At 45.7% G+C, this 27747-nt stretch overlaps 2 protein-coding genes across 4 annotated transcripts; both read left to right on the plus strand.

Moving 5' to 3' along the window:
- Positions 1 to 3514: 3514 nt before the first annotated feature.
- SIKE1 (suppressor of IKBKE 1) lies at positions 3515 to 7472 on the plus strand. Of its 2 annotated transcripts, none has more exons than XM_068159513.1 (5): positions 3515 to 3784; positions 3868 to 3973; positions 4491 to 4633; positions 5557 to 5670; positions 6041 to 6141. In XM_068159513.1, the coding sequence occupies exons 1-5, from the start codon at positions 3626 to 3628 to the stop codon at positions 6050 to 6052; spliced, it is 534 nt and encodes a 177-aa protein (XP_068015614.1). In that variant the 5' UTR covers positions 3515 to 3625; the 3' UTR covers positions 6053 to 6141. The 2 variants fall into 2 exon arrangements, with proteins under 2 accessions (XP_068015614.1, XP_068015613.1); XM_068159512.1 differs by having other exon boundaries at positions 3516 to 3784; positions 6061 to 7472.
- Positions 7473 to 8142: 670 nt separating this feature from the next.
- CSDE1 (cold shock domain containing E1) lies at positions 8143 to 27695 on the plus strand. 2 transcript variants are annotated; one of them, XM_068159514.1, is made up of 20 exons: positions 8143 to 8232; positions 11810 to 12242; positions 14207 to 14405; positions 15547 to 15656; positions 16000 to 16092; positions 16745 to 16842; positions 17003 to 17084; positions 17431 to 17559; positions 17717 to 17842; positions 19045 to 19257; positions 20883 to 21023; positions 21113 to 21271; positions 22175 to 22282; positions 22722 to 22897; positions 23268 to 23380; positions 24023 to 24142; positions 24366 to 24544; positions 25085 to 25248; positions 26031 to 26163; positions 27482 to 27695. In XM_068159514.1, exons 3-20 carry the CDS (start codon positions 14207 to 14209, stop codon positions 27527 to 27529), a joined length of 2391 nt encoding a protein of 796 aa, XP_068015615.1. In that variant the 5' UTR covers positions 8143 to 8232; positions 11810 to 12242; the 3' UTR covers positions 27530 to 27695. The 2 variants fall into 2 exon arrangements, with proteins under 2 accessions (XP_068015615.1, XP_068015616.1); XM_068159515.1 differs by lacking the exon at positions 16000 to 16092.
- The last annotated feature ends 52 nt before the right edge of the window (positions 27696 to 27747 follow it).

A 27747-nucleotide genomic window follows, 5' to 3' on the forward strand; every position in this document is an offset into this window, starting at 1 on the left:
CATCCCAGAAATACTATTTATGATTTTGCAAAGATGGCCTAGAAATGGTTTTGGTTCTGTAGCAGCTTTTCTGTTCTGGAGAGCCTCATATGCTTCTATCTAGTGTATACTTCTGCTAGAACAAATCCACATTCTGTTTGACAGAATACAGCCATGTGGTTAAGAGTTATTAAAAGCATTAAAAGCATTAACCTCTTGTAACCTCATTTTTCACTTTGTACACATACACAAGTGTTTAATCGAATTGAAGTTAAACACTAAAAAGTTTGAGAGGCCAAATTTATACATTCTTAGTTTATACAGAGTTGATGTGATAAGCCAAAGGAATTGTAAGACACCACCACTCAGAAAATGCTCATCCGTTGGTTTGTTTAAAGCTCTCTTGCTGCATACTAGAAGTTTTGGTGGCAAGCATTCCCAGCATTTAAATCAAGGAGCTTTGTCCTCCTGGGGTCTGATCTGTGTTCTGGCGCCACACTAGCTTATTCTGCTGTCCTTTGGAAGTTGAACAAATGATTCTGTGTCAAAAGAGCTGCTGGAGAAGGACTGAGCCACATCCTTGAGTGAGAACACGAGACTGGGAGCTGTGCGGTGGCAATGTTGTACTCACTTCTTGTTGTGCAATTTTATTTCAAGCAGCCAGAATCACACAGAGGGACTGCACTGATCCTGAAATGAAAGTCTTGATTAGAATAAACCTTTATTAGAATAAACCAAACCAGGTTGGAAGAGACCTTCAAGATCATCGTGTCCAACCCATCAACCAATCCAACCCACCCAAACAGCTAACCCATGGCACCAAGCACCCCAGCAAGTCTCCTTCTGAACACCTTCAATGACAGCGACTCCACCACCTCCCCAGGCAGCCCATTCCATAGCACAATCACTCTTTCTGTATAGAACTTCTTCCTAACATCCAACCTGAACCTCCCCTGCCGCAGCCTGAGACTGTGTCCTCTTGTTCTGGTACTGGGTGCCTGGGAGAAGAGACCATCATCCGCCTGTCTACAACCTCCCTTCAGGTAGTTGTAGAGAGTGATAAGGTCACCCTTGAGTCTCCTCTTCTCCAGGCTGAGCAACCCCAGCTCCCTCAGCCTCTCCTCATAGGGCTTGTGTTCCAGACCCCTCACCAACTTTGTTGCTCTTCTCTGGACTCGTTCCAGCAAGTCAACCTCCTTCCTAAACTGAGGGGCCCAGAACTGGACACAGGACTTGAGGTGTGGCCTAACCAGTGCAGTATACAGGGGCAGAATGACCTCCCTGCTCCTGCTGGCCACACTGTTCCTGATGCAGGCCAGGATGCCATTGGCCCTCTTGGCTGCCTGGGCACACTGCAGGCTCATGTTCAGCCTACCATCGACCAGTACCCCCAGGTCCCTCTCTGCCTGCTGGCCCTCATCTCCCTTCCTTGGCCCTACTTGGCATGAAATGCCAGGATGTCATCTTTGAAACCAGGGAAAAGTACTAAATTGCAAGTATAAACACAAGGAACAGAACAGGCCAATGATTCAGACATGCAATTCAGGTGCAGCTTTTGCTGAGGTGCAGTGACCCTCCACGTTGCACAAACAGGTTGTTCCTTTAGCTGACTTCTAGTAGATGTAGAACTTCCAGTGTTGCACTTCTAAACAGCTGAGTCCCTCTCTGCTGTAAAGCTGAATTAAGTGGAACTTTGGAGACAGCATGTTTGATTTCACAGAACTTCCTTACATGGAATGAGGTGGAAAATGGAAAGATACTGGACTGCTAGACATAGTGTTCTGTGTAGCTGTATCAGGTCTATTCCTGTGTGGCTGCTTAAAGGCTCACCAGAAGTAGATGTACTGTCAGAGAGCTGGGTGTGCAAGCAGAGAAAAGCACCAGAGGTGCTAAACTGCACTGGTGGGATTGTTTGAGGATATAATGGTGGAGGACAGACAGTGGAAGAGGGGAAACAAGCATTGCTACAACTTGGGGCTGTCATATCTCCCATAGCACAGGGCAACCTTTTGCCAACTTATTCCATAATCCATAGCCTGGAGAAGAGGAGGCTCAGGTGTGACCTCATTGCCCTCTACAACTACCTGAAGGGTGGTTGTAGCCAGGAAGGGGTTGGCCTCTTCTCCCAGGCAACCAGCACCAGAACAAGGGGACACAGTCTCAAGCTCCACCAGGGGAGGTTTAGACTCGAGGTGAGGAGGAAGTTCTTCACCGAGCGAGTCATTCGTCATTGGAACGGGTTGCCCAGGGAGGTGGTTGAGTCACCGTCCCTGGAGGCATTCAAGAGGAGATTGGACGTGGCACTTGGTGCCATGGTCTAGGCATGGGGTCTGTGTTGATAGGTTGGACTCGATGATCCTCGAGGTCCTTTCCAACCTAAGTGATACTGTGATACTGTGATACTGTAACTTTTGTCAGTTTTCCAGGTGTTCATGGCTCAAGTAGTATGAAAAAGGAATTCTAATAATGTGTTGGCTCAACTTTTAGTATTCTCAAGTCAGAAGAAAAATAAGGACCAGAGGGTAAAACATGCTCTAAAGTGTGGTCCAGACCTTCCACACAGATAAAGCAGTAAAGCAGCATTGTTTCCCCATTTTGCAAAATAGATTTCATAGTTTCCTAATTAATTCTGATTAAATACTCCAAATGCAGCTGCTTACTCTGTTCTCTTCTGGGTTGTAGGTATGCTTTGATATTGTTGCTTGTAGGAAATTGTTTTATTCAGCACTTCTGCACTAGGCTTTATCATCTCTGGGCTCATAAAGAAACTCATCTGATAAAGTATCCAAGATTTTTCTTATGTGTCCATCTGAATTAGGATTTATGCCCCCAGTCAAAGGCAGTCCTGTTAAAACAGTTGTTGAAAACATTACTAACCAAGTCCATAATACTGAATAAAAAAGCTCAGTGGCACAAAGTTAACCAAAGAATCAAGGACATCACAGATCACTAACGGTAGCTTAAGTTAGCAAATAAATATCAAAGCAGCAAGTCAGCATTACAAAGCTTGTTTTTTTAACTCGACTAGAGGATGTTTACTGTTAAAAGGGACAAACAAGAATATTAGATAAGATGACAGCTCAACAGATCTCAGCCCGGAATTTATCACACACTGTTGAAGGGAGTATTTAAAAAGATAAGCAGACCCGCCTCGGGTCAAGGGTACGCGCCCTTCTGCAAACAGCGCAGGGCACCGCAGCCTTTCTCTGAACCAGCCTTTCACCGGGGCTTCCTCCGGGAAAGCCGCGTCGTGAAGCACTCGGGACCGTTCTGTGGACGAGCGGGGGCATCCCTGCCGGTGAGAGTTCTCGCAGGGGGAGACGGACAGCGTTAAAAGCCGAGGGCATTCCTCTGCTGCGGGTGGCTGCACAACGCCGCTACCCACGGCCACCGGCAAGGCCGAGCGCAGGGGCTGCGCGCTCCGCGCTCTCGCAAGAGGCGGTGGCACTTTCACGCCGCCAGGGGGCCCCTGCCCACCGCGCGCCACTCGAGCGCCGGAAGCGGCGGGGGCGCGCGCGGTAGGCGTTCCCGATCCCGCGGGCTCGCGGCCGTCCGCGAGCGAGGCGGCGGCGGCGAGCAGGGGCGCGCGCCGCCGAGCATGGGGCCGCGGCGGAGGTGAGGGGCGCCGCTCGCCTCAGCGCTCGCCATGACCTGCACCATCGAGAAGATTCTTACGGACGCGAAGACGCTGCTGGAGCGGCTGAAGGAACATGACACCGCCGCCGAGTCGCTCATCGACCAGTCCGCCGTCCTGCACCAGCGCGTCGCCGCCATGAGAGAGGCAGGCGCGGCGTGGGCCGAGAAGGTGAGAGCGGGCAGGGGGCGAGCGGGCAGGGGGCGAGCGAGCGGGCGGACGGGGCGGCCAGACTGACAGCCGTGTCTCTGCAGGGCCAGGGCACCGCGGCGGAGCGGACAGACCCGTCCCGGCTGCGGCCGCCCGTGCTCCTGTCCCAGGAGAACACGCAGATCCGCGACCTGCAGCAGGAGAACAGGGGTGAGGCTGCCCGGGCGGGGCAGCGGGGGCGGCGTGCCGCGGAACCCCGTGGTGCTGATGGAGGGGTGCGGGGGGAGCGTGTCATGGCGGGGAGCCGGCGGCGGCCCTGAGGGAGCCCCGGAGCTGTGCTGAGTGCGCTGCAGGAACTCGCGGGGTGGGAACTGGTGTGGGGTGCTGGGGGTGGAGGGTGATGTCCAGAGGGCCCAGTAGCTGTGTCGGGGCAGGGTCCTGGGGAGCAGCGCTCTTGGTGCTTCAGGCGGGAGTGGCCTTGTGGAGGGGGCTGGGAAGTGCCTCTGTTTTGCGTTCTGTCAGAGGCATGGATGCCTTGGTGTGAAAGCGACTGCCGGTGTCAGGATGGGAGAGGGGCTTGGGCCGCCGACTGCGCTGGCGAGGGGGGGCAGAGGCACAGCAGGAATCAAGCGAGCTGCCAGTACTCTGTACCTCGGCTACAGCTTCTGCTGTCAGCGCTGTGAAAAACGGCTTGCATTTTGTGGCAACGACACACTGTGTTTTGCAGAGCTGTGGATCTCGCTGGAGGAGCACCAGGACGCGTTAGAACTTATCATGAGCAAATACAGAAAGCAGATGTTACAGCTTTTGCAAGGGAGAAAAAGTGAAAATACAGAACCAGTCTTGAAAATTCATCAGGCTAATTCTTTGGTAAGATGGGATGGGGACAGAAGAGGGCTAAAAACGTTTGTTCCCTATCTCTAGCTTGCTTTCGTGCAACCTTTGTTTCCATTCATGGAATAGCTCTGCTCCAAAATCTGTTTTAACATACTCTTGTCTCTCTGCTGGTTGTTTTTTTCCTCTATTCCTTTTGCAGCACTCAGGTTGTAACAGTCATGAGAGGAGACTGAAAAGCATAACCCATTCATGGCCGAGGTGAAGGCTTGCTCTTTATGCCCTGGGTGCACTTCAGAGTTCCAACAGAGTGTGTTTTCGAAAGGGTTAGGGCTGTATCTAGACAGTTCTGTAAAAAAGTGCTTCAGAAGGCTTTAGTCTTAGTTAGTTTGGCTTCCTTCTGACTTGGGGATGTTTACTTCACACTGTTACTTAGTCTTGAAATCTCTTTTGCTTAATATTTGGCATTCTTAGAAGTCCCATTGGGTTTTTCTAATAATGCAATATGAAATCTGCTCCAAGACTGACTGGTAGAGAATGGCAGCATCTGTGACAGACTCCACCACTTTTTGATTGCTTCTTTTTAAAATGAAGTGATGATGTTAACACAGCATCCAGCTACTGTCACAAACTCAGTGGTATTGCCCTCAACAAAATCTGCTGAGCAAGAACCTGAATTTTTTTGTCCCAGTCCTTACCACTCTTGAAATGATTTCCATCTTAGTAACTGAGTGCCTTACCTTGCTGACTGATGTGATTTCTATTGACTGCTTTCATTGATGACTCATGATAAAGGACAACAAAGTACATGTATTCATCTTTAAAGGTTAACACATCTTAAAAACGATTGCACATGCTTGGGAGGAAAAGATTAAACCAATCCAAAATCAAGAAAGGGATAAATTATTACTGCTGCTTTTGCCTGAAGGTCTTGAATATGTTATTTTTATGTCTTCCAGGAAATTGAAAGTCAAATAGACAGAATATGTGAGATGGGAGAGGTGATGAGGAAAGCTGTTCATGTTGATGATGATCAGTTCTTTAAAGTTCAGGAGAAACTAGCTCAGTTGGAGGTAAGAACAGAGACAACTGCTAAGGATAGATCAAGTCTCCAGATTTGCTTTCTGTGTTTGTGTATCACAGATTATAGCAACCAAAAATTTGGACATGGGTCAGAAAATGCAGAACATGATCTCTTTGGTTTTGAGGTTTTGATGTTTATATATATATATATAATATATATATGAAGCCAGAAGCAGAAGATAAGCTTTAAATGATGTGATTCTGCTCTTGCTAGCACTGTATCAGGGCTTACATGACAGAATTGATGTTTCAATTATCTGTGATGGAGTGGGACCAGTTAAAGCTTCTTGTCCTTTAATTGTGATTCAGCTCATTTCTATTGTAGTCCTTTAATTGTGAATTAGTTCGTTTCTGTTTCAGCAAAAATATTGATTTTGCAGCTTGAAAACAAAGAGCTGCGTGAACTGCTGTCAATCAGCAAAGAGGCTTTTGAAGTGGGGAGAGAAGATCTGCCTGACTGTGAAGCTTAGGTGACACAATAACCTTATCTCCAAATCTTGACTTCAGAGACTATTACCAAACTACCCTACAAGGATGGGTTCTGTGTTGTTTTTCGAGGTGTTTCCTTGTATGTTTATCTTTCTGTGGGCTGTTTGCTCTGTGTTTTTCTGAAGTTGCATACTGTGGATGGCAAAGGCTTTGCACTGCTGCTCTGTCTCAGTACCTATGCTTAATGATGAAGTATTTGATATGTACTCCCTTGTGATAGTTCATTTCCTCTCCCATTTGTGGGTTTTATTTATGAGGTTCAGTTAGTAATTCCAACTGTGCAGATGCCACTTAAATCCACCTTGTTATTAGCTAGAAACCATAATACAGGTCCTGATTGTTTTATTTGATAGAACACTCAAGGGCTTGTTCAAAAATTGCTTTGTAAATGGCAGGTACACATTTTTGTTCTGCCTGCACAGAGAAGGCACATGGAGCTTTTGTTTTGCTCTGAAGAGCTAATTCTCAGTACTTGGCTGGCTTGACGTTGTTACTTGGACAGCTGCTTCGATGAGAGAACAGCAGATAGCCAGAAGATCACTTCAAGTAGTAACTCATACAAGGAGCATAATTCACTGTGAGTTAGGAGTGGAAATCAAGAGTGGATCACCCATTCTGACACCTGGGTGTTTTTGAAGGACATTGCATAACTAGTTCTTTTTTATGGTAGAGCTGTTCCAGCTTTACCAGTGCTCCAAGGTTTGTGGATGCTGGCTAGCACTGGTCTGAAGGCAGCGCACTCAAACCCTGCTCAGAACACAGTGCCTTCAGATTAGAGGTCTTTGACCTCCCACCAATTTGGACTGCAGGAAGCGAGGTGAGGTCTGCCTCAGAACTAAACCAAACCAAACCACGCAAACAGGTTTTTAGTATTACATCACAAGGCAAACCTAGTGACAGACGTTACGCAGTTAATGGAGCATCCTGCATTGAGTGAAGCTAAGAGTTGCAGGTCTTAGTAATTTAGCAATATTGTGGTATTTTACATGACATTTTTTATATAAATATTTATGTGCTCCTTACCTGTGATCAGAGAACAATCTCCCAGAACAGTAACCATCTTATTTTCAATATTAAAAGTTTTATGCCATTTTTTTCCCCCCCGAGTGACAGTTTTGATAGATGCAGAAGATGGTTTACATTCCTGTGCTTAATGAAAAGACATTTTGATGCAACTGTTTGGAATACCTATCAGGATTGTTTGGTAAATGGAAGGGATTTCTGTACAGGAGCATTCTTGTATTAAATTGTTTTCTACTAAAAATTGTTTTAAGAGGGAATAATAAAAGAAAAAAAGTGGGCAGTATTTTCTCAAGTGTATTCTGTTTCCTGGATCCAGGGGGATGTACCCAAGCCTTTCACACCCCCTCTCTAACCCAGTAAGGCTGCCTCATCTCTCAGAAAGGTTACCATCATCTGAAATGCCTCTGAGGATGCACTTCTGCCTTCAGCATCCTAGCGTTGGTTAACACTCCTCGAATTGAAGCCTGAAAAAAACACCAAAAGGAAGCTACACAGCAGCTGTTTTCACTCATGAATTTGTTACTAATTAATAGCAAATCATAATTATCAGAGGACTTTTAAATGCAGCAAATCATTTGCTAAGGTACTGCTCTGGACCCGTGTGTGAACGTCCATAGGATCCCTATGAGCCGACGTGCATTTTCGGACGAGCTTGGCGGGCTCGCGTTGAAAGCCGCCCTGGAGCCTCGGGCCCGAGCGTGCCGCTGCCCGCGCTGGCACCACACGCGGAGGGCCTTGCGCTGTGCCTTGAGCTCGGTGCATCCTTTCCGCAGGCCCTGCCGGCCCCGCGGCCGCCATCTCGTCTCGAGGGCGGGGCGGGTGCGCGCGGGGGGGAGGGTTGAATGGATGCGCGCGCGCGCACCGCCTCTGTGCTTGCGCACGTGATCGGCACGCGCGCATGCGCAGCACGCCCCTACCGGGGGCCTATGTGCGCAGGCGCGGCCCCGCCCCGGCGCTCTCGCGAGAGGCCGGGATTTATTCCTACGTGCTGTGCCGTGCTGCTCATGGCGGCGCTGGAGCGGGGGCGCTGAGCTGTTGGGGTGAGTACGATCGCGGCGGGCTTTGACCGTTCCCGTCGCTGTCCAAGCGGGGCTGGCGCACGTGAGAGGATACTGGAGGCCCTCACAGTCGGCGAAAGGAGTAGAGGACACCTCCAGACCCGCCTCCTATGTATCTCTTATCGTAGCCGCCTCGGCGGAGTAGGGGTTCCTAGAACCTCGGCTGTGCGGATTGCAGTGGCCGGTGGCGGGGACGACACACGCCTGTTAAGTAGACCGCCACTTCTGGGGATGGAATACTGGTGGCCATGGGTCGCTGGGCCGTGGCGGCGTGCGCACTACGCTTCCCGGCGTCCTGCGGGCAGACGCCCCGCTGCCGGGGCTCCTGGGGGTTGGAGTTATCTGCCCGCCCGCGTGGGCGGGGCCAGGCCTCGCTGGAACTCGCTTTCCCGGCGCGCTGCGCGCCTCCACGGGCTGCGGGGCTTGTTGGGGCCTGCAGGCTGATAGGCGCTGGGCCGGCCGCGCTGGGCGCCCAGGGAACTACGGACCCCGGCAGGCCGCGGGCGGGGACCCGACGCTGGGACTCTGGGGGCTGGGCCTGCGCTGCCGCCGTGTAGGAACAGCGGCGGACCGCGGCTCCCGGCGTGCTGCGCGCCAGCCCCACCCGGCGCAGCTACAGGGCCCCCATCCCTTTGTGTGCGGGGGAGCGGCCGCCATCGCCCCCCTTTGTGTGCAGGGAGGGCGGTGGGGCGACCACTCCCTCCGCCACGCCTGCCCTTCCCCCTGGGCCGGGGAGTTAGGGCGTCCGGCGCGGCCTCGCTCGGCCTTTGCGCTGTCATAGCGCAGGCCGCGGCCGGCGCCTCTCGCACACGGCAGCCCCTGCTCGGCGCGCTGCTGGCTGGGGCGCCTGGCACCGCCCCTCGGCCGGGCCCGCCACTCTGCTCCGCGGCCACCATCTTGCTGCAGCGCAGTGAGCAGGGCCGCCGGGAGCGTCGCGCCGGGCCTAGGCCCCTCCTGAAGGCCTTCGAGGAGTGTGCCTCGGTCTGGGTCCCATTTTCTGTTGTCTGGGTTAATAACAAGCACAGGGCTCTTCCCCAACGGCCTACCCATTCCGAAAAACGGCCTTTTTGTTAATTGTTTTCATTTTTTTTGTCCCACTCACTCATTCTAGCTGACAGAGGTACTTGAAAGGTCTTTTTTAACTTCTTTTCAGTTTCCCCATAGATGTATTTTTCAACGTAAAAGTGACTTCACTAACCTGGTGACTTTGGTACCCATCATGTATTGGTTGTGATGATCTAGAGTTAGTATTTACTACTGCCTTCCAACGTTCACCTGAAAAGATAGGGAATAGTTTCTTCGGGTATCTGATAGCTGCCTTGTGCATATATACTGAAGTGATGAAACTTTTATTACATGGATAATCATCTAAGAGGTGCCTGCTTCTAGAAGCATATATTCCAGTCCAGTAAAATGTGTGTTCTTGCACTTACTTCATTTTGTGAGGAAAATGCAATCCAAGAGATTTTTAAGGTGGGGGATTTTTAAGGGGGGTGCTGCTGTTAGGCTGTATAGATGTTTTCTAGCTGTGAGCAGCTTTATGTGACTTGCTGTCGTTGAGCAAAACCCACACCAGAAAGACTTCAAGAGCATGTGTACGGTTTCTTCCCTGTCTTTGCATTAATCCTTTCAGCTGTAGATACACACATGCAGAATCCAGTGTGACTTGGGGGCTGGGCAGCTGCTTAGGGTGTTTACCATTTGGAAGAGTATTTATAGTAGCTGAAGTAAAGTAAGGAATTAAAGACAGAGAGACATACACAAGATTTTGCTTTTTTCCCCTGTCAAGTTATGTTTGCTTGACAGCTTTGTTTTAATAACTTCAGTGCAGTAAACCAGTCTTGTTATTGAATTGAACTTGGTTTGAAGAGAATAGCTTGTACCTTATTCCATTACTTAACAAAATCAGTGTTGGTCATCTTTGGGCAGAAAAGATGTTTTGATTATTCTAGAGAGAAGTACATAAATAAGTTCTAAGTTCCTGTGATACAGAATATACCTGCTTCACTCCTTCTGAGCTTTGTTGGGGGATGCTCATTTGAGATCTGAAATGCTGCTCAAAAAATACTACTGCCCTAGAAGATGTTGTAGTAGCAGTTGCCTAAATCTAATATGCAGGTCTGTGAGAAGCCTGGTGATCATGTTATTTTTGCAGTAGCTTTGCATCTTCTCATTTATACTTTTTATGTAATTGAATCTTGCACTGCAAACCTTTCACAGCAGATACTGCTTTGTGCTGCCCTCATCCACTTCAGTCTCATTTTTGTATGCCCAGTGGTCTGACAAGAAAACTTGGCTCAGCCAAAAGTTTTTCAGGGCTGTGACTAAAGGAAGATGCTTATCTGTAGGACAGGCCATTGAAATACAAACTTCTGTGACAACTGAGTGATGAGTTTGCACACAGCCACCGTGTGCTTTTGGGGTTTAGAATTCATTTGTAATGGCTGGCAGCAGTCAGCATTTCCACTGAGTTAACAGTCTGCCTTCATGTTTCAGTCGCTTAAGTTGGCTCTTCACTAAAGGGAATTCACAGCTCAGTATAACTTGGGAAATTCACTTTCCTGCTGTAGTGAAGGAATGGGCTTTGCCCATATTTTTCCTCACTTGCTGTGGGACTTGTGGAACTACTGAAGAGTTGTGCTGTGATGGTTCATACTTCTAGGTTACTGCATGTCATGGTAATTCATCTATAGAGTCATAGCTGTGGTACTTCTTGGCAGCTTTTGTGCACAGATACCTCCTCCACCATTTTTTTTTTTTTGGTACCTACTACTAAGCAGCAAACTCAAATCAAAACCTGATTTAATTTCTTCTCAAAAAATGTTGTTTCTGTAAGGTTTCAGTTTGCCTGAGCCACTTTGCCATGAAAACAGTGATACTGTAAAACTTCAGTCAGGATTATTGTCCAGTTGGCATTGCTGAGAAGTTCTCTGTTATCTGCACAGATATGATCCATGTGTAATCAACACTTCTCAACCACTGCTTTAGTAGGTCTGGAGAATGTCTCTGCAGATTTCTGTGTGTTTTGTGCAGGGGGTGAGTATGGTGTGTGTAGAACAGGCAGATGTAGAGCATTTGTACATGGAGTTGAGAAGCTTGTCTATTTTTATGTAGGGCTGTAGGTGCTTCAGGTATTGCTGGTTCCTGACTTAACTTTCGGAACAAAATTTACCAGGAAATCCTAATTCTGCCTCACTTCCATATCCTGTTGCTACTTTAAAGGTCTGTGCAAGCCTTTATTCATTTAATTACAAAACTGCACCCATATGAAGGTATTTTTGATAGGAAGACTGAGGCTTGTGTTAAATGACGATGCTGCTGTTCAAAATAAAACTGCTGTTTTAACTGTGCAAAGTGATACCTTCCCTGGAATGTGTAACCACATCTAAAGAGTTTAAAATTGGAAATACCCTGTTGCTGGCTTGGAGGTAGAGTTTATTGGAAGAGATGCCAGCTGTGTCTGCAAAGCAGTGTTTTATAGGATCAAACCTGGGACCGATGTGTAACTTCCCCTAAAGAGATACTTAGTGTGTGGTGTGTTTTTCTTTCCTCTCTTTAGTATGAAGTGGAACAGAACAGAATTTACCACCTGAAACTGCTGCTTCAAGTTCAGATCGGGAAAAGAATCTACCACATTGTAACAACTCAAGACCAAAGAAGAGGAAACTTACACTGAAGATACAAGGCTTGATCTGAAACAAGAAGTTTGTGCCTACTCAACAGCTTCAGAAGAGCACGTCCCAACGCTGCTAGTCGTCTTTGTTTTCTCCAGTGCTGTATTGAAACTGCCCAGGGCAGCAGCACGTGCATCCTCTATTAGCTTGATAGTTTTCTTGCTATCTTTTTTTCATTCTCTCCTTCTCTTTCAATTTTTGTTTGTTTTTTTTTCCTTTTCCTCCTAACAATAGCAGTCTTCATCCTTAGAAACTTGTGCTGAAACAGAAGAATCGGCCAATACTACTGAAAGTGCAATATTTGAATATCACTGCGAGGTTGGTGCCTGTGCTCTAGAAAGAGTTGCATATGTATTTCTATGCTAAGTAGGAGAGAAGTTGTCAACACCAGTTTTAGTGTGGGCTTTTTCAGGTATTTGCTGTTATGTTAGTTTAGTATTAGTTTGACCAAGCTGTAGTGCCTGCAGTATGGTTCTATTTAACACTACTTAGAACCCTGAAGGGGTGATGGTAACGTGTAGTGGGTTCTTTGGTTTTGTTTGGCTTTTATTTGGCTGTTCAGTCATCTTTAAATCTTGATGCACAGGGTTCTTTTCCTTCCTTTGTGTGCCTGTGTTGGTGGGGTTCATAGGTCTTGTAAACTGACAGGTCAGCTGTTGGGAACGAACTGGTGGCGGTGGACAGCACAGCCAGGTAGTCATTGTGGTTTAGAATTTGACCATGATGTTGTAGCTGCAAGCAAGTCTTGTTTGTGCACTCATAATTTGTAGCCCATTACTACAAGTTTCTGAAAGGACAGTTTTGTGACTGTGTTCCTGATGATAGCTATAAGTATTTGCTATATGTATCTGCTTTGTCTATTTTCTTGATGCTGTTGCAGCATGTTTGAGGGGGTGTAGGGATAAAACAAGCATCTGGAGAGACTGCTGCTATTGTAGTGTATCTTTCTCTCTACAGCAAGTTTCAGTACCACTCTTGAGAAGTGTACCTTTGAACTTAAATTGTCAGGCTTTGGATGACAGGCTTATTGATGAGTTTTGTGCTGTGCTACCAATACTCCTTTGAACTCAAAACTGTTCAAATGGTACCATGCAGTGGTAGGTGGTTTTCTAGGCATAGAATGTGCTACTCTGAACTTCACTTCTAGGCAGATTTTTGTCATTTTTCTGTATCTACTGTACCTTTAGTAGTTATTTCCTTTAGCTTATTACTAAATGTCTCTGGTAGTGGTGAGTGTGTGTTTATGTGCTTATGTAGTATAAGGGATGTGAAGTAGCCATTTAGTGACTCACCAAGCATTTGTCACACTCATTTGAGCTTTCAGATTGGGTTAATGGCCTTGCCAATTATTCTCCTGGGAGAAGGTATACTAATCTCTTGCTTTCCCTTCCCCCAGTCACCCTACTTGCAAGACCAATTTATTTTTTAGAAGTATTTCAAACTCTGGGGTGACCTAAAATCAAGCATTTAAGCTATTGCCTTCCCACAAGGGCATCTTCTTGTGTATGGAATGTCCTAGGGGTTTAGCAAAAGGTGAAGGTTCATATGGTGGAGTGATGTTTACAGAACCTAGTCTGTAATTCTTAGCAGCTTTGCATAGTACTTTTTTTTTAATGTGCCCCCTAAACATAATCCACATAGGATGGAGCTCCTGTGGCTTTTGCCCCCTGAGTAGTTCAGGCTGGACATGAGGGAAAACTTTGCCAGGAGAGCAGCACAGCACTGCAGCAGTTAATGCAGAAAGCTGATAGAACCTCTACCATTGGAGATGTTTCAAGACTCAGCTAGACAAAGGTGTGGCAGCCTTTGTCCCTTGTTGTCAGGAGGCCTTGGAGGAGGATGAACTAGAGCTTTCCAGGGGTCTTTGCTGGAGGTCATGTTCTGCAGGACTTTGAACCTGACCTGTTGGTTCATAACTATTGCATTTTCCTGGCTACCAGTTTAAGAACAGATGCCTTGGGTATTTTCAGGCCCTGGCATGAAGTAGGGAGTTTGTTTGGATTTAGTTAGTTTTGAGCTAAGCGAGTTTTATTTTGGTGTAGTATTTCTGGCCTATTTTATAAACACATTGGCTGGCTACGTTTCAAGGATAGTAGTTTTACCAAAGCCCAAATATTTTGGTGTTCTTACTCTACGTTAAAAACAGATAAAATGTGTTGCTTACAGTAACTTCCACAAGCTCTTTGTGTTTGTTACTCTGTGGGCACGGAGGAAAGGAAGCTTATTTCTAAGTAGTGTTTTGTGTCTCTCTTCTTTTCTCCTTGCGACTTTCTGTTAAACAGATGAGCTTTGATCCAAACCTGCTCCACAACAATGGACACAATGGGTACCCCAATGGTACTTCAGCAGCACTGCGTGAGACAGGGGTCATCGAGAAGCTGCTGACCTCCTACGGATTCATTCAGTGCTCTGAGCGGCAGGCGAGGCTCTTCTTCCACTGCTCACAGTACAATGGCAACTTACAGGAGCTCAAAGTAGGAGGTAATTAGGCAACTTTCAGGGCTGCTTGGTTGAGTGTAGATCAGTTTCTTTCACGTGCATAGAGCACCCTTTTATCTTATGGCATGAACAGATGCTTGCTGTTGCTTCTAGTGGGTTAAAGAGACAATTTAATCTCTCTGCTGCTCCTTACGAGAGACCTTGACAGTGCTTCTGCTCTGTACAGCCAAATTAGTGCAGTTGTGGCCATCTGAGAAGGTGTGGTGCTAGGTCAAGCTTGTGTAACTGAGGTGGAAGTAAGTGGAAGAAATACACCTCACTAGGGGGGCGACGGAGATTGGAATCAATATGGCTGACCAATATGATCGAGTATTGTTCCTTTATTGATCCAGTGTTGCAGGCCTATGGAGCAGGCCTGTGGTGCAAGTATAGCACAGTGAAGTGTAGAAGAAGAGGAGAAAGGAAAGGCAGAAGTGCATAGCAAGGGAACTTCTACAACTTACATGAACTCAGAGTGCCTTGTTGGCATGGCTTCATTGGTTCCCTATGAGTGACCACACATGGCACTACTATAGATTATTGGTCCAACTACTAATGACACAACGAGGTTGTTGATGCAGGTGCATGTCCTGTTGTCCCAAGATAACTTCCATGTTTATAGCTACCAGTGCCTTGTTTTAGTTACATGCTGCAGGCACAGCACAGTTTTGCTACACTGCTAGCTGGCTCTGCACTTAGGCTGAGCGTGGCCTACCACCATGTCAGGCTCTAGGCCTGCACTGCCAGATGGCTCACACTGCTCGTCGCTGGCATTGCCACACCTCACCTACTCAGTATTTTTTTATAATTAGAATTAGTTTGAAGAAGGTCAGCCTTTCATAATGGGGAGGCTGCTAATTAATGTGGCAGTGAAGTTTCTAAGCTGTTCAGTGGCAGGGCAGAGGGAGGGAGTTGAGGGACAAACCATTACAACAGAATAGTTCATTAACAACAGAGTGAGCGAGCAGAAATAACCAGAGAAATGTTTACAAACAGTGTCCTTCCTTGGGAACAGTCACATGAGTTTTACTTTGCTGTCTTTGGCTCTAGCAGTGAGTTATTAAATGCAGCCCTTTAGAGGTATTTAAAAAAACCCACCCACCCCAAGCAAACTCTTGATGCCACTGTCATCTTTGTCTTGCAGATGATGTTGAGTTTGAAGTGTCTTCTGATCGCCGAACTGGAAAACCCATTGCTATTAAATTGGTCAAGATAAAACCGGAAATATTACCTGAAGAACGAATAAATGGACAAGTTAGTGCCTGTTTTCCTTCTGTACATAACTTCCATCCTTTGCTTCAGTACAGAAGCTACATTCATTAAGCATGCATATGACTTGCATAGGGTTCTGCAGCACTGTAATGTATCTTTGTTGTCCTGGTAAAAATTGAGAGGTCCAGCGTAAGCTCTTCCTTAGTTCCAAAGAGTTCTAAGAGTCTTCTGTAAGATTTGAGTCTTTGCAGTGTGGCTTTCCCTGTTGAATTACACCACAAGCACGTCCCTGAGTGTGTAGTAGAGGCTACTGAGATTGGTTTTGTATTGAACAATGCTGCTCCTAAAATGACTAGCAATGGATTTCTTGTTTTTTGACTGGTAGGTTGTGTGCGCTGTTCCTCACAATTTAGAGAGTAAATCTCCAGCTGCCCCGGGTCAGAGTCCAACAGGGAGTGTATGCTACGAACGTAATGGGGTAAAGCTTGCCTATTTTACTTGAACTCTTCACTAGTCCATCACTGTGGTCTATCAGCAATTTAGGTGCAATTTAATGTGGACAATAGATTTCGCTAGGTTTTGGCCAAAAATAAGCATGCTTTGGTAATTAACACAAGCGGAAATGTGAATTTGACAGCTTCCTTGCTTTTGTCTATGGAAAGTTTCATCTAGAGCCAAGTAGTTGTTTCTCTCTTTACATAACCCAGCTTCATTGAAGCTCTGAATGCCCATGTATCCATATCTTGAAGTTACAAAGCTTAGAAACAGACGTTTAAAGGTGGCCACATACAAACAGTAGTGATGCCTCCTCCCTGGGGGGGTGTTCAAGGCCAGGTTGGATGAGGCCTTGAGCAGCTGAATCTAGTTGAGGCATCTCTGCCCATGGCAGGGTGGTTGGAGTAGATGATCTCTGAGGTCCCTTCCAACCAAAGGTTTCATAAAACCTTTCAAGTTTGGTTGCTGTAGCAACAGCACAATGGAAAATGAATGTTTGAGTGCCGTGTTTGAACACTTTTATTTCCTGGCTAAATTAATTTCTTTTGTTTCATAACAGTATCTGCTATTAAACTGTCATACTTAGAAACAGTTATTCTACAGATAGAGTAATACTAGTCCTTGTTAATTTGCAGGAAGTATTTTACCTGACATACACCCCAGAGGATGTTGAAGGAAATGTACAGCTGGAAACGGGAGATAAAATCAACTTTGTAATTGATACAAATAAACAGTAAGTTGGGATTGCTTTTCATTCTTCACGCTCTTGTTGTTGTACTCAGGCAGAATTCATGCCTGTTCCAAGAGCTGAAATGACTCTATGAAATATGATCTTTTGCTCCAGTTTTCAGTTGTTCAGGTTTGCTCTGTGTATTTTTGTTTCCCCCCTCTAGTACTGGTGCTGTAAGTGCTCGTAACATTATGCTATTAAAAAAGAAACAAGCCCGCTGTCAAGGAGTAGTCTGTGCCATGAAAGTAAGTGATCCTTTAGCTCTAAAGTTTCATTTGAAAAACCAAATGCTGTTCTAAAAAGTGATGTTGTAAGTAATCAGGGCATTAAAAGCTACTAACAGTTTGGAGCTGTGGGTGTAAACTGGGTGAAATGTTTGGAACAGCTCATCTTTGGTACTAATACTCTTCTTAACAGAGGAAGTCTCATTTATTTCCATCTGTGTATTCCTTGTGGTAGTCTGTTAGCTGTGTGCACTCCTGAGTTGGCTATACTGATATGTCATGGTCTTTCCTTGTTTGATAGAAGATGTAAGATTTTTGTCATGTGAAGAGAATGGACAATTTATCTAACACTTTGTTTTGTTCTTAGGAAGCCTTTGGATTTATTGAGAGGGGTGATGTCGTGAAGGAGATATTCTTTCACTATAGTGAATTTAAAGGTGACCTAGAAGCCTTACAGCCTGGTGATGATGTGGAGTTTACAATCAAAGACAGAAATGTAAGACGAAATCCAGTAAAAACTGAAGACAAGGTCCTAGGGCATAACTGGGCAGCTGTCTTGTTATCTCAACTTGTGCAGAGAAGGGGGGAGGAGCTTCTTTGGGAAATGTCTGTTACTCTACCTTCTCTCTATGTGGCTGGTTTTGTGCTTTTAGGGTAAAGAAGTTGCAACAGATGTTAGACTGCTGCCTCAAGGAACTGTCATTTTTGAAGACATCAGCATTGAACATTTTGAAGGAACTGTAACCAAAGTAATTCCAAAAGCACCCAGTAAAAATCAGGTGACTTTCAAGATTTCATTAGGCCTGTGTTAAATGCTGTATTGATTGTACAGAATTGCAGTCAAACAATAGAAGTGTTCCCCTGTAACACTGCTGCAGAAGTGTAGTCTGGTCAAGGAGCAGAAGCTCAAACTTAGCCTGTCCCAACCATTGACAGCAGTCACAGTGTGCAGTTTTTCTAAAGGTTATGAACAGCAAGAAGTAGGGGAGTATGTGTTTGTTTTTTCTTTAATCTTTCAAATACTTCTTGAATTTTGTGGGTTTAGAATGTATCTTCAAAACAAAAGCATGGGGAGAACATACTTCCTAGAATTAGCCTGATCCATGGCTTCCTGCATGTTGTAACAATCATGAGGGTTTTGACAGAGAGATAAATTGACCTTTAATGTTTGGCTTTGAGGAAACTATACTTGAGCCTTTCCCTTAAAACCTCAAGTGAGTCTCTGTTGTTGTTTGGGGGGGTGGTCTTGTTGTGTTTTAATCAACAAGACAGATACTGATTTTTAGAAGTATCATAGTATCAGTCAGGGTTGGAAGGGACCACAAGGATCATCTAGTTCCAACCCCCCTGCCATGGGCAGGGACACCCCACACTAGATCAGGCTGGACAGAGCCTCATCTAGCCTGGTCTTAAACACCTCCAGGGACGGGGCCTTGACCACCTCCCTGGACAACCCATTCCAGGGTCTCACCACTCTCATGGTGGAGAACCTCCTCCTCACATCTAGCCTGAATCTCCCCACCTCCAGCTTCATTCCATTCCCCCTAGTCCTATCACTACCTGAGATCCTGAGAAGTCCTTCCCCAGCGTTCCTGTAGGCCCCCTTCAGATACTGGAAGGCCACAATGAGGTCACCTCGGAGCCTTCTCTTCTGCAGACTGAACAGCCCCAACTCCTTCGGTCTGTCCTCATAGTGTTGCAAGTATGCTTCTAAACTGAGTTCTTGAAATAGTTTTCATATCTTTGGCAATATGTGCTTGGTGCTTTAAAAAAACCCCAACCAAGAAAGAAAAGCCCTAGCATTTGGGTATGAACAGTAAATTACAGCATGAGGAGTGGTAGAAGTAAAACATGGTCTGAGTCCAGCAGGCACTTGCTGTCAGCCTTGCTTCTGCTAGCATCAGAATTTCAGTGGATCTTGCAGTTTTGCTCAGCCTTGGAGGCAAACTTAGCTTTTTCTCTTGGGTTTTCTCTCTGCTAGAGTGATCCGTTACCTGGCCGCATCAAAGTTGACTTTGTGATTCCTAAAGAACTTCCATTTGGGGACAAAGATACAAAATCCAAGGTGACCTTGCTGGAAAGTGACCACGTTCGATTCAATATTTCGACAGACAGACGTGACAAGCTGGAACGAGCCACCAATATCGAGGTTCTCCCCAACACTTTCCAGTTTACTAATGAAACTAGAGAAATGGCAAGTATCTGTCTTCTGAAAAGTTTTTAATCCCGAGGGGAAATGGAAAGTAGACCATGGGAGTTTTGTCTTAAATGTAACTTCATGCAGAAATCACTAGTCTATTCTGTTGCCTTTTCTGAAATCCAGTCCTCAGATGAACGCTTGAATTGCTTAAATGGTGTACAATTCAGAGTGAATGCTGTCCATCCTTTAAAATAATAAGCTACTGAGTAAATTAAATCATATTAGAGAGTTAGGCCTCAGTTCATAGTATCACAGGATCATAGTATCAGTCAGGGTTGGAAGGGACCACAAGGATCATCTAGTTCCAACCCCCCTGCCATGGGCAGTTAGTTAGGCCTCTTGGAGTGAATTGCAAGCTGGTTATGCACTTAGGAACTATTAGTTTAAAAATTCATATGCTTGAGTCTAAATAGGCAGCAACTCATGTTCCTTAGCAACAGTGGAAGGTCCTGGGGCTGCTCTGGTTCAGGTAGTGAAGAGTCTTAAGTATCAAAAGAGGTACTGTGTGCAGCTTTTGGATGTCCTGTTTTTTTGACCGATCAGTCTCTGTCTGAGGGTCCAGCAGAAGGATGGTGAACAGCTGTGCTCTGTCCCCCACAAAAAACTTTCTGTGGATTACAAGGACTAAGGTGGACGTGCTGATCAATATGAATGTGTTTCCTTCCTGTAGTTTGGAATGTTAGTTCTATTGCAAGTAGGCTGTAAGCTTGCCTTCCTTTCAGTTGGAGTCCAAATAGTGCTATCACATCAGTATGCTGTGAATTGGGGACACTGTGCTTCAAAGAAATTACTGAACCATGACTTCAGCCTCTCAGATTTTGGCATTCTAAATCCTCTAGCCTTCTGATATTTCTTCTCTGGCTAGGTGTGTGTGTGCCTGCCTGAATGGAGCTGTCACCGAGGTGACAAGTACTGGCAGCTTCTAGACAGGTTAGCTTTCACAAGCTCAGGAAAAGCAGCTATGTAGGAGAAGAATGGTTTTAAAGGTGGGGAAGTATCTGCATAGTTTTCAAGTCCTGTCAGCCTTTCCTTGAGACTTGCTAAAGGTTCTGTAGCAACTAAGCTGAACTGAGTATGTTCATTAATTCTGTCTTGCTCAGTGCCTCTGGTGTGGTTATGTAACTTGCTTACCATAATACAGTCATCAAGTCTTGTGTTAATAAACTCCTTGGTAAGAAAGCCTTCTAATGTCTTCATCAGGATCTGAAAATCTGATGATTTTTCTCTTCAAGTTCCCTCTTCCCTCTGATTCTATTTCCTGTTTGCACAGGTTCTTCTGTGTTCCTTTGTGTTTGTTACACTTGTATGGGTTGCTGCATGCATTGGTAAAGTTCCCCCCTTCAAGACTGCATTCTCTGGGTAGTAGTAACCTCAGGTTCTTTAACTGTAGTTCTTTTTGTTGGTGGCTTAAATTTATCTTTCCCTTTTCACTCATCATAAGAAATTTAAGTTGGCAGGTGAGACAAGTATGACTTGTTTGCTTTCCAGCTTGACCACTGCACTTGCATAATCTAGGAAGTGTGTTGTTAGGGTTCAGGCCTTGTGTCCAGAGTCTTACATTTTCCACAGCAAATGTGTACTTGATGTAAAGCTGTAATTGTCCACTTGGCTTTCCTTAGGGTGTGATAGCAGCAATGAGAGATGGCTTTGGCTTCATCAAATGTGTGGACCGGGATGCTCGCATGTTCTTTCACTTCAGTGAAATTATGGATGGAAATCAACTCCATATTTCTGATGAAGTAGAGTTTACAGTCGTTCCTGTAAGTGAAATGAGTATTTTCATGTGAGTTTTAGACAGACTGAACAGAAGCTCTGTAAAAGCTAAAACCTGATTGATCTTGATTTTCAGGATATGTTGTCTGCACAAAGAAATCATGCCATAAGGATTAAGAAACTTCCAAAGGGCACAGTTTCTTTCCACACTCAATCAGATCACCGTTTTGTGGGCACTATAGACAAAGAAGCCACTCCAGCCAAAGCTGCTAGCCCTAATAAAGGCAAAGAGAAGGTAATGTTGCTCTCCTCTGCTTGTGAAGTACCTGTGTTCCTTAAAAATCTGTCTATTCAGCTATTTCATAGTATCATAGTATCATTCAGGGTTGGAAGGGACCACAAGGATCATCTAGTTCCAACCCCCCTGCCATGGGCAGGGACACCCCATCAGGCTGGACAGAGCCTCATCTAGCCTGGGCTTAAACACCTCCAGGGACAGGGCCCCAACCACCTCCCTGGACAACCCATTCCAGGGTTTCACCACTCTCATGGTGAAGAACCTCCTCCTCACATCTAGCCTGAATCTCCCTACCTCCAGCTTCATTCCATTCCCCCTAGTCCTATCACTACCTGAGATCCTGAGAAGTCCTTCCCCAGCCTTCTTGTAGGCCCCCTTCAGATACTGGAAACACTGTTCATCCTGTATGTTTTGAACTACATTGAACAGCTATTGACAGCAGTCAGTGAAAACTAACTTGTGTCAAGACAATAAAAGTATTGGTAATGATCATGTTACTGAGGATACTTCCCAGGAACTTGATAGGAAATTCCTTTCTATCTCCTGCTGCATAAGATGCTAGATAGAATTGGTTAAAAGGAAATTTCTAGGCCTGGAGGAGACACTTGATTGTTTTGTCATGATGTTTTAAATAATGCCAGAATACTTGAACTTCCAATAAATACTTGAGAAATAGTGCAAACACTTTCTTGCCTTCAGAAGTACTGTCTAGTATCAGGTAAAGCTGCTTATTTAGTTGATATTACTGTGGTTTTCAACAGTGACTGAGCAGTTACTGTAAGAACCATTGTGGCTCAAATGAGCAGTGCTGGAATTGTGTGTGGCTAACTTGTTGGCTTTTCCAAATCAGACACTGCTGCATTCTGATGGGGCTTCTCTTTGTTTGGTTTTGTTTTTTAGGAAGCTGAGGATGGAATAATTGTTTATGATGACTGTGGAGTAAAACTGACCATTCCTTACCAGGCCAAGGATGTGGAAGGATCTACTAATCCCCAGATAGGAGATAAGGCAATATAACTAAGTATACTATTGGGGAATATTTTGTCAGTATTCAGAAGCCATGCTAGGAAGTCAGCACTAATCACTGTTCTCGAAAGTCTGAAACAAGTGAGCAAAGCTGGGTACATGCTCAGTACTGGTGAGAAGTAGTGAAAGGAGGCAAATCACAGAGACCCCATCTAGAAGGCTTTAAAAAGCTGGGTGCTAGGGGCTGGTTTGCCTTGCAGATCCCACTGGTGTGACTGCTACTCTTTGGAATGTAGTAAATGACTGACAGATGTTGTTGGGAGAACAGTGGCTAGCAAATTGGCTTCCTGGAGAGCCTAGGTATTGATTAGAGCTACACAGCTTTGACATTTTTTGTTGTTGTTGTTTTTGTCCATGGCTTTTGTTGTAGTTTGTTTTGGGGTTTTTTTCTGTCTAGTATTGACATGCATCTCTTCAACAGGTTGAGTTCTGTGTTTGTGAAGTGAAGAGAACTGGTCTGCAAACAGCTGTTTCTGTCAGGATGCTAGGACGCAACTACAGCTCTAAGAGGCTTTTGGGATATGTGGCAGCCCTGAAAGATAACTTTGGATTTATTGAAACAGCCAATCATGATAAGGAGATCTTTTTCCACTACAGGTGAACTTTATTATGTTTGTATGTGTGAGGATTGTTTGTTTTGTTCAAGGGTGTGGAGTTTGTTGTGCTGATTGTTAAACCCCTCGGACTTCACACATGCACACATATGCTTGGGTGTCTTAAGTTCCACTTACCTCTGTTGAACTGGTTCAGGCTTCTCTGTCAGTCAACAAACTTGGTGTTCTGTGCCTCTGAATCCCTCTGGTCAGGAAGTGTGGTGGTATTGTATAGTTAAAACACTTCATTTCCTTGAAAATGTGAGGCGCTAAAAGCTAGTTAAGTAGTTTCTGATCAACTTAGATAAATGTTGGATGAACCTCACTGTTCTCATGTAACTGAAAGGAAATTGTACCTAATTCTGTTTCTGTAGTGAATACTGTGGTGACATTGATAGCCTGGAACTTGGAGACACTGTTGAATACAGCTTGTCAAAAGGCAAAGGAAACAAAGTTAGTGCAGAAAAGGTGAACAAAACACATGCAGGTAAGACTGTACCTGGTATTTTCTTGGCAGGTAGTGATGGCTAAAGTTCATTACTAATCTGTTTACAACTGGGGCTTAGACCCAAGGGGATGATGGCTAATGTGGTGGGCTCTGGCTTCCTGGAAACTTCTGCCTGTTTCTAGAAAGTAAACAAGTGCAGACCAACAGTCCTGTAGACATTAGTGACTCTGGACCTTTTTTCTGTCCTCAGTTGGAGGGCAGCAAGGACAGTCCTGGTGGCAGAACCAGCCTAACTAGTAATTGTACTAATTGTGCTGTACTTCATAGGAAGCATGCAGATGGGTGTATGAAGGACTTGAGAACAAAAAATGCATGCTTAAACGTTACTAAATCATTACAGTGAACAGGAAGTAGGAATGCAGTGGAAGAGAAGTAAAAGATTTCCATGAGAAGCTGGTGTTTTTCTGCTTCCACTCTTGCACTGTCAGTGTGGCCTTGATCAGGAAAGCTATCATTACTTACTGCTGGGTTAAAGCTGCTCTGGTTTTACTGGGTGGTAGTGTACACCACCTCACGTATCTCCCAGTGCAAGCTGTTGGCTTCTGGCCAATCTGAATCACTTCATTATTTCTAAAATAAAGTATAACTAGAACATCCTGTTCTTCCTCTCTTTCTTCTCAGTGAATGGTATCACTGAAGAAGCTGATCCAACTGTTTACTCTGGTAAAGTAATTCGTCCTTTGAGGAGTGTAGATCCCACACAAACTGAATACCAGGGCATGATTGAGGTCATGGAGGATGGTAAGATTATTTGCTTTTAAATTATAAGTGTTCCTTTCACAGATACACAGGAAGCATAGAAGTTGAATCAACTGGAAATAGGTGTTGAGGGTTCTATTCACACTGTGGGGACTGTAGTCATACTGCTAAGCTGACAGTGAAAGTAGCATTTTCAATACTGGAAATAAATTGTGACAGGCCGGAAGGCAGGCTGCTCAGCTCTGCCTTGTGTTTTACCCTCCAGGTGAGATGAAAGGAGAAGTCTATCCTTTTGGAATTGTTGGAATGGCAAACAAAGGTGACTGTCTGCAAAAGGGAGAGACTGTTAAGTTTCAGCTCTGTGTCCTTGGTCAGAACGGGCAGACAATGGCTGTTAACATCACACCCTTCCGCAGAGCCACGGTGGAATGTGTGAAAGATCAGGTGAGTGCCCACTGCTGAGGACAAGATGTGTGTTAACAGGAAATAGTTGCTTGACTTGGCATAGGGCAGGTAAGAACTAGTTAATTGCATCTCAGAATGGGTAGAAAATCAAGTGCTGTGAAAGCTCTGTCTTTACAGTTACTCTGCAGCACTAAGCTCTAGTCACATGGAGAGGCTAGGTGAGTTTTAGCAGTTCATACAGAAGTAGAATGGTGAAAGGAAATAACTGAGCTCTTACCGGCGACTAAAGAATGGGGTCGGTTTTACTGTGTAGCTTTGAAAGTGGAGTTTTGGGGCACACAGCCATGCTTTCAGAACTTGTTCTGTGCGCTTTAGGCTTTAAATGTGACTTTACAACCCCAAGAAGAGTGTCTCTACAGAAGAGAATGTTCTGTTCAGTGGAGAAATTGCATTCCCACTTCTGTTAGGCACTTCAGAGGGTTTTTTCCTAGAAGTACTTAAACTGCAAGAGTGATTTAAGTCATTGTATCTGTTTGGATCAAGAGGAAAGAAACAAACTTGTGATGTGTTGGTTTTCAGTTTGGTTTCATTAACTATGAAGTGGGTGACAGCAAGAAGCTCTTCTTCCATGTCAAAGAAGTTCAGGATGGTGTGGAGCTGCAGGCTGGGGATGAAGTGGAGTTCTCTGTAATCCTGAATCAGCGCACAGGAAAATGCAGTGCCTGTAACGTCTGGCGTGTCTGGTGAGGATCTAGGATTGAAATCATGTCATCTGGCATGCCCTCTGCATAACCACAGAGGAGCACAAACTGCTCCTAAACTGAGCTCAGCTGCTCTAGTGAAAGCCACTGGCCTGAAAATGGCCAGCACCTGTAGTGCCCAGTGCAGCACAGGAACTTGGGTGCTGCCTTCTGAGTTGAAATTAGTGAATGATTACAAACCTGATGGTATTCTATGTAGTTGCTGGCTTGTCTGGCCAGGGTAGTACTACACAGCATTTCCATCTGTTTCCTCAAGAGCAACTTTCATTTTTAAACAGAAAAGCAGTGTTGTTAGGCACTCTTGCATGCATTTTTGTTAAGGGAGATGGAGAGGGTTGTTTGATTTTGAACTTCTTACACTTGTTGGAGAGAACTGCACAATTTGCACTTCTCCAGCAACAGGAAGCTAATGCTATTTTCTCTCATTAATTCTATGCCATTATACACTGGCAACTCACAAGCTGCTTACTGTTGCAGTTAAAGAGAACAGAGATGTAGGAAATAATTCTTGTGTGTATGAGAGTAAACACAGCCTCTGCTCACTAAAAAAGACCCTCTTGAGAATGCTACTTGAGCTACTGCTAGTTCACAGTCCTGTGGTTAAAGTCCTGGTTTTGAGGTGGATGTTTGTTGTGCTGTCCTGGAGGTCTGCTTCCACGCAGGGCAGGTTGTGCTAGTGGGTTAATGGGGACGGTGACTGTAAGCTGGGCAGCTTAGACCATCCCTGGGAGGCCATCAGCGCTCTGTGTGGTTGCCCCTTACAGCGAAGGTGCGAAGGCCGTGGCCGCCCCGCGCCCCGACAGACTTGTGAACCGTTTAAAGAGCATTAATCTGGACGACGCCAATGCTCCTCGCCTCACAGTCCTTCGTCAGCCCAGGGGACCGGATAACTCAAAGGTAGGAGAGATGAAAATGGGCTGGCTTGCAGAACAACTGCGCTCTGTTTTAACTTGGATAATGGAGCATTGCTTTCTCCTGTTGGAAGCCTGAACTCTTTGGAACGTGGGCTCTGCTTTCATGCCTTAGTGACCTAGGCACCAGCTGTGGGAGATGAGGTTGTGTTGGTGGTAAGTCAGGGGTGCTGTACCCTGTGTCAGTAACCTGTGCACAGAGTACAGAAACAGCCAGTTGCTGCTTGGGTCCTAGCCAGTAATGGCTGTCTATTGTTTTTTCTTCTATAAACCTCCTGCTTCCCTTCTCAGAGATAGCAAGTGAAATACTTCTTCCTAAACTTGGGTTTCACATAAAGTTCTGCCACCACATGCTAAGCGGTAGTAAAGGGTCTGGATGAGACCCTTGGGATGGCATTCAACAAGTCCAAGTGCCGAGTGCTGCGCTTCGGCTACGGCAATCCCATGCAGAGCTATAGGCTGGGGTCAGAGTGGCTGAGAGCTCCCAAACAGAGAGGGACCTGGGGGTGCTGATCGACAGCCACCTGAATATGAGCCAGCAGTGTGCCCAGGTCACCAGGAGGGCCAATGGCATCCTGGCCTGCATTAGGATTAGTGTGGCCAGCAGGAGCAGGGAGGTCATAGTGCCCCTGTACTCTGCTTTGGTTAGGCCGCACCTTGAGTCCTGTGTCCAGTTCTGGGCCCCTCAGTTTAAGAAGGACATCGAAACACTTGAGTGTGTCCAGAGAAGGGCAACAAGGCTGGGGAGAGGCCTTGAACACAGCCCTGTGAGGAGAGGCTGAGGGAGCTGGGATTGTTTAGCCTGGAGAAGAGGAGGCTCAGGGGTGACCTGATTGCCCTCTACAACTACCTGAAGGGAGGTTGTAGCCAGGAAGGGGTTGGCCTCTTCTCCCAGGCAACCAGCACCAGAACAAGGGGACACAGTCTCAAGCTGCACCAGGGGAGGTTTAGACTCGAGGTGAGGAGGAAGTTCTTCACCGAGCGAGTCATTCATCATTGGAACAGGTTGCCCAGGGAGGTGGTTGAGTCATCGACCCTGGAGGCGTTCAAGAGGGAGATTGGATGTGGCACTTGGTGCCATGGTCTAGTCATGGGGTCTGATAGGTTGGACTCAATGATCCTCGAGGTCCTTTCCAACCTAAGTGATACTGTGAATCCAAAGTATCTGGGACTGTAACGAGCAGCCCACAGAACCTGTTTTATTACTGCCTCTCTTTCTGGCTAATGAGAAATGTGGTAATGCTGGACCAAAACAGTTTAAACCACGGTGCTAGAGCTAAAAGTTTCTCTTGTTTTCCTTGCAGGGATTTGGTGCAGAGAGAAAGATCCGTCAAGCTGGCGTTATAGACTGATCCACAGAACCCCTGTACCTGATGTACAACCGAGTGGTGGGGGCTGGTGAAGGGTACCGAGTATCTCCCTGTTCATCCCTTCCTCCAAATTCTAAGAAGCTATTACACCGGTTTTAACACCTTCTCATGTTATGTTTAAAATAAATTTATGAAACCATTTTAAAAATTCTTCACAGTTGCATTCTGGAGAACTTCAAGGTGGCGCCTTATAGTATCAC

Source organism: Melanerpes formicivorus, unplaced genomic scaffold (genome assembly GCF_026170545.1).
Source record: "Melanerpes formicivorus ecotype bairdi unplaced genomic scaffold, bMelFor1.0.p_v2 SCAF_46, whole genome shotgun sequence".
NCBI classification, from domain to species: domain Eukaryota; kingdom Metazoa; phylum Chordata; class Aves; order Piciformes; family Picidae; genus Melanerpes; species Melanerpes formicivorus.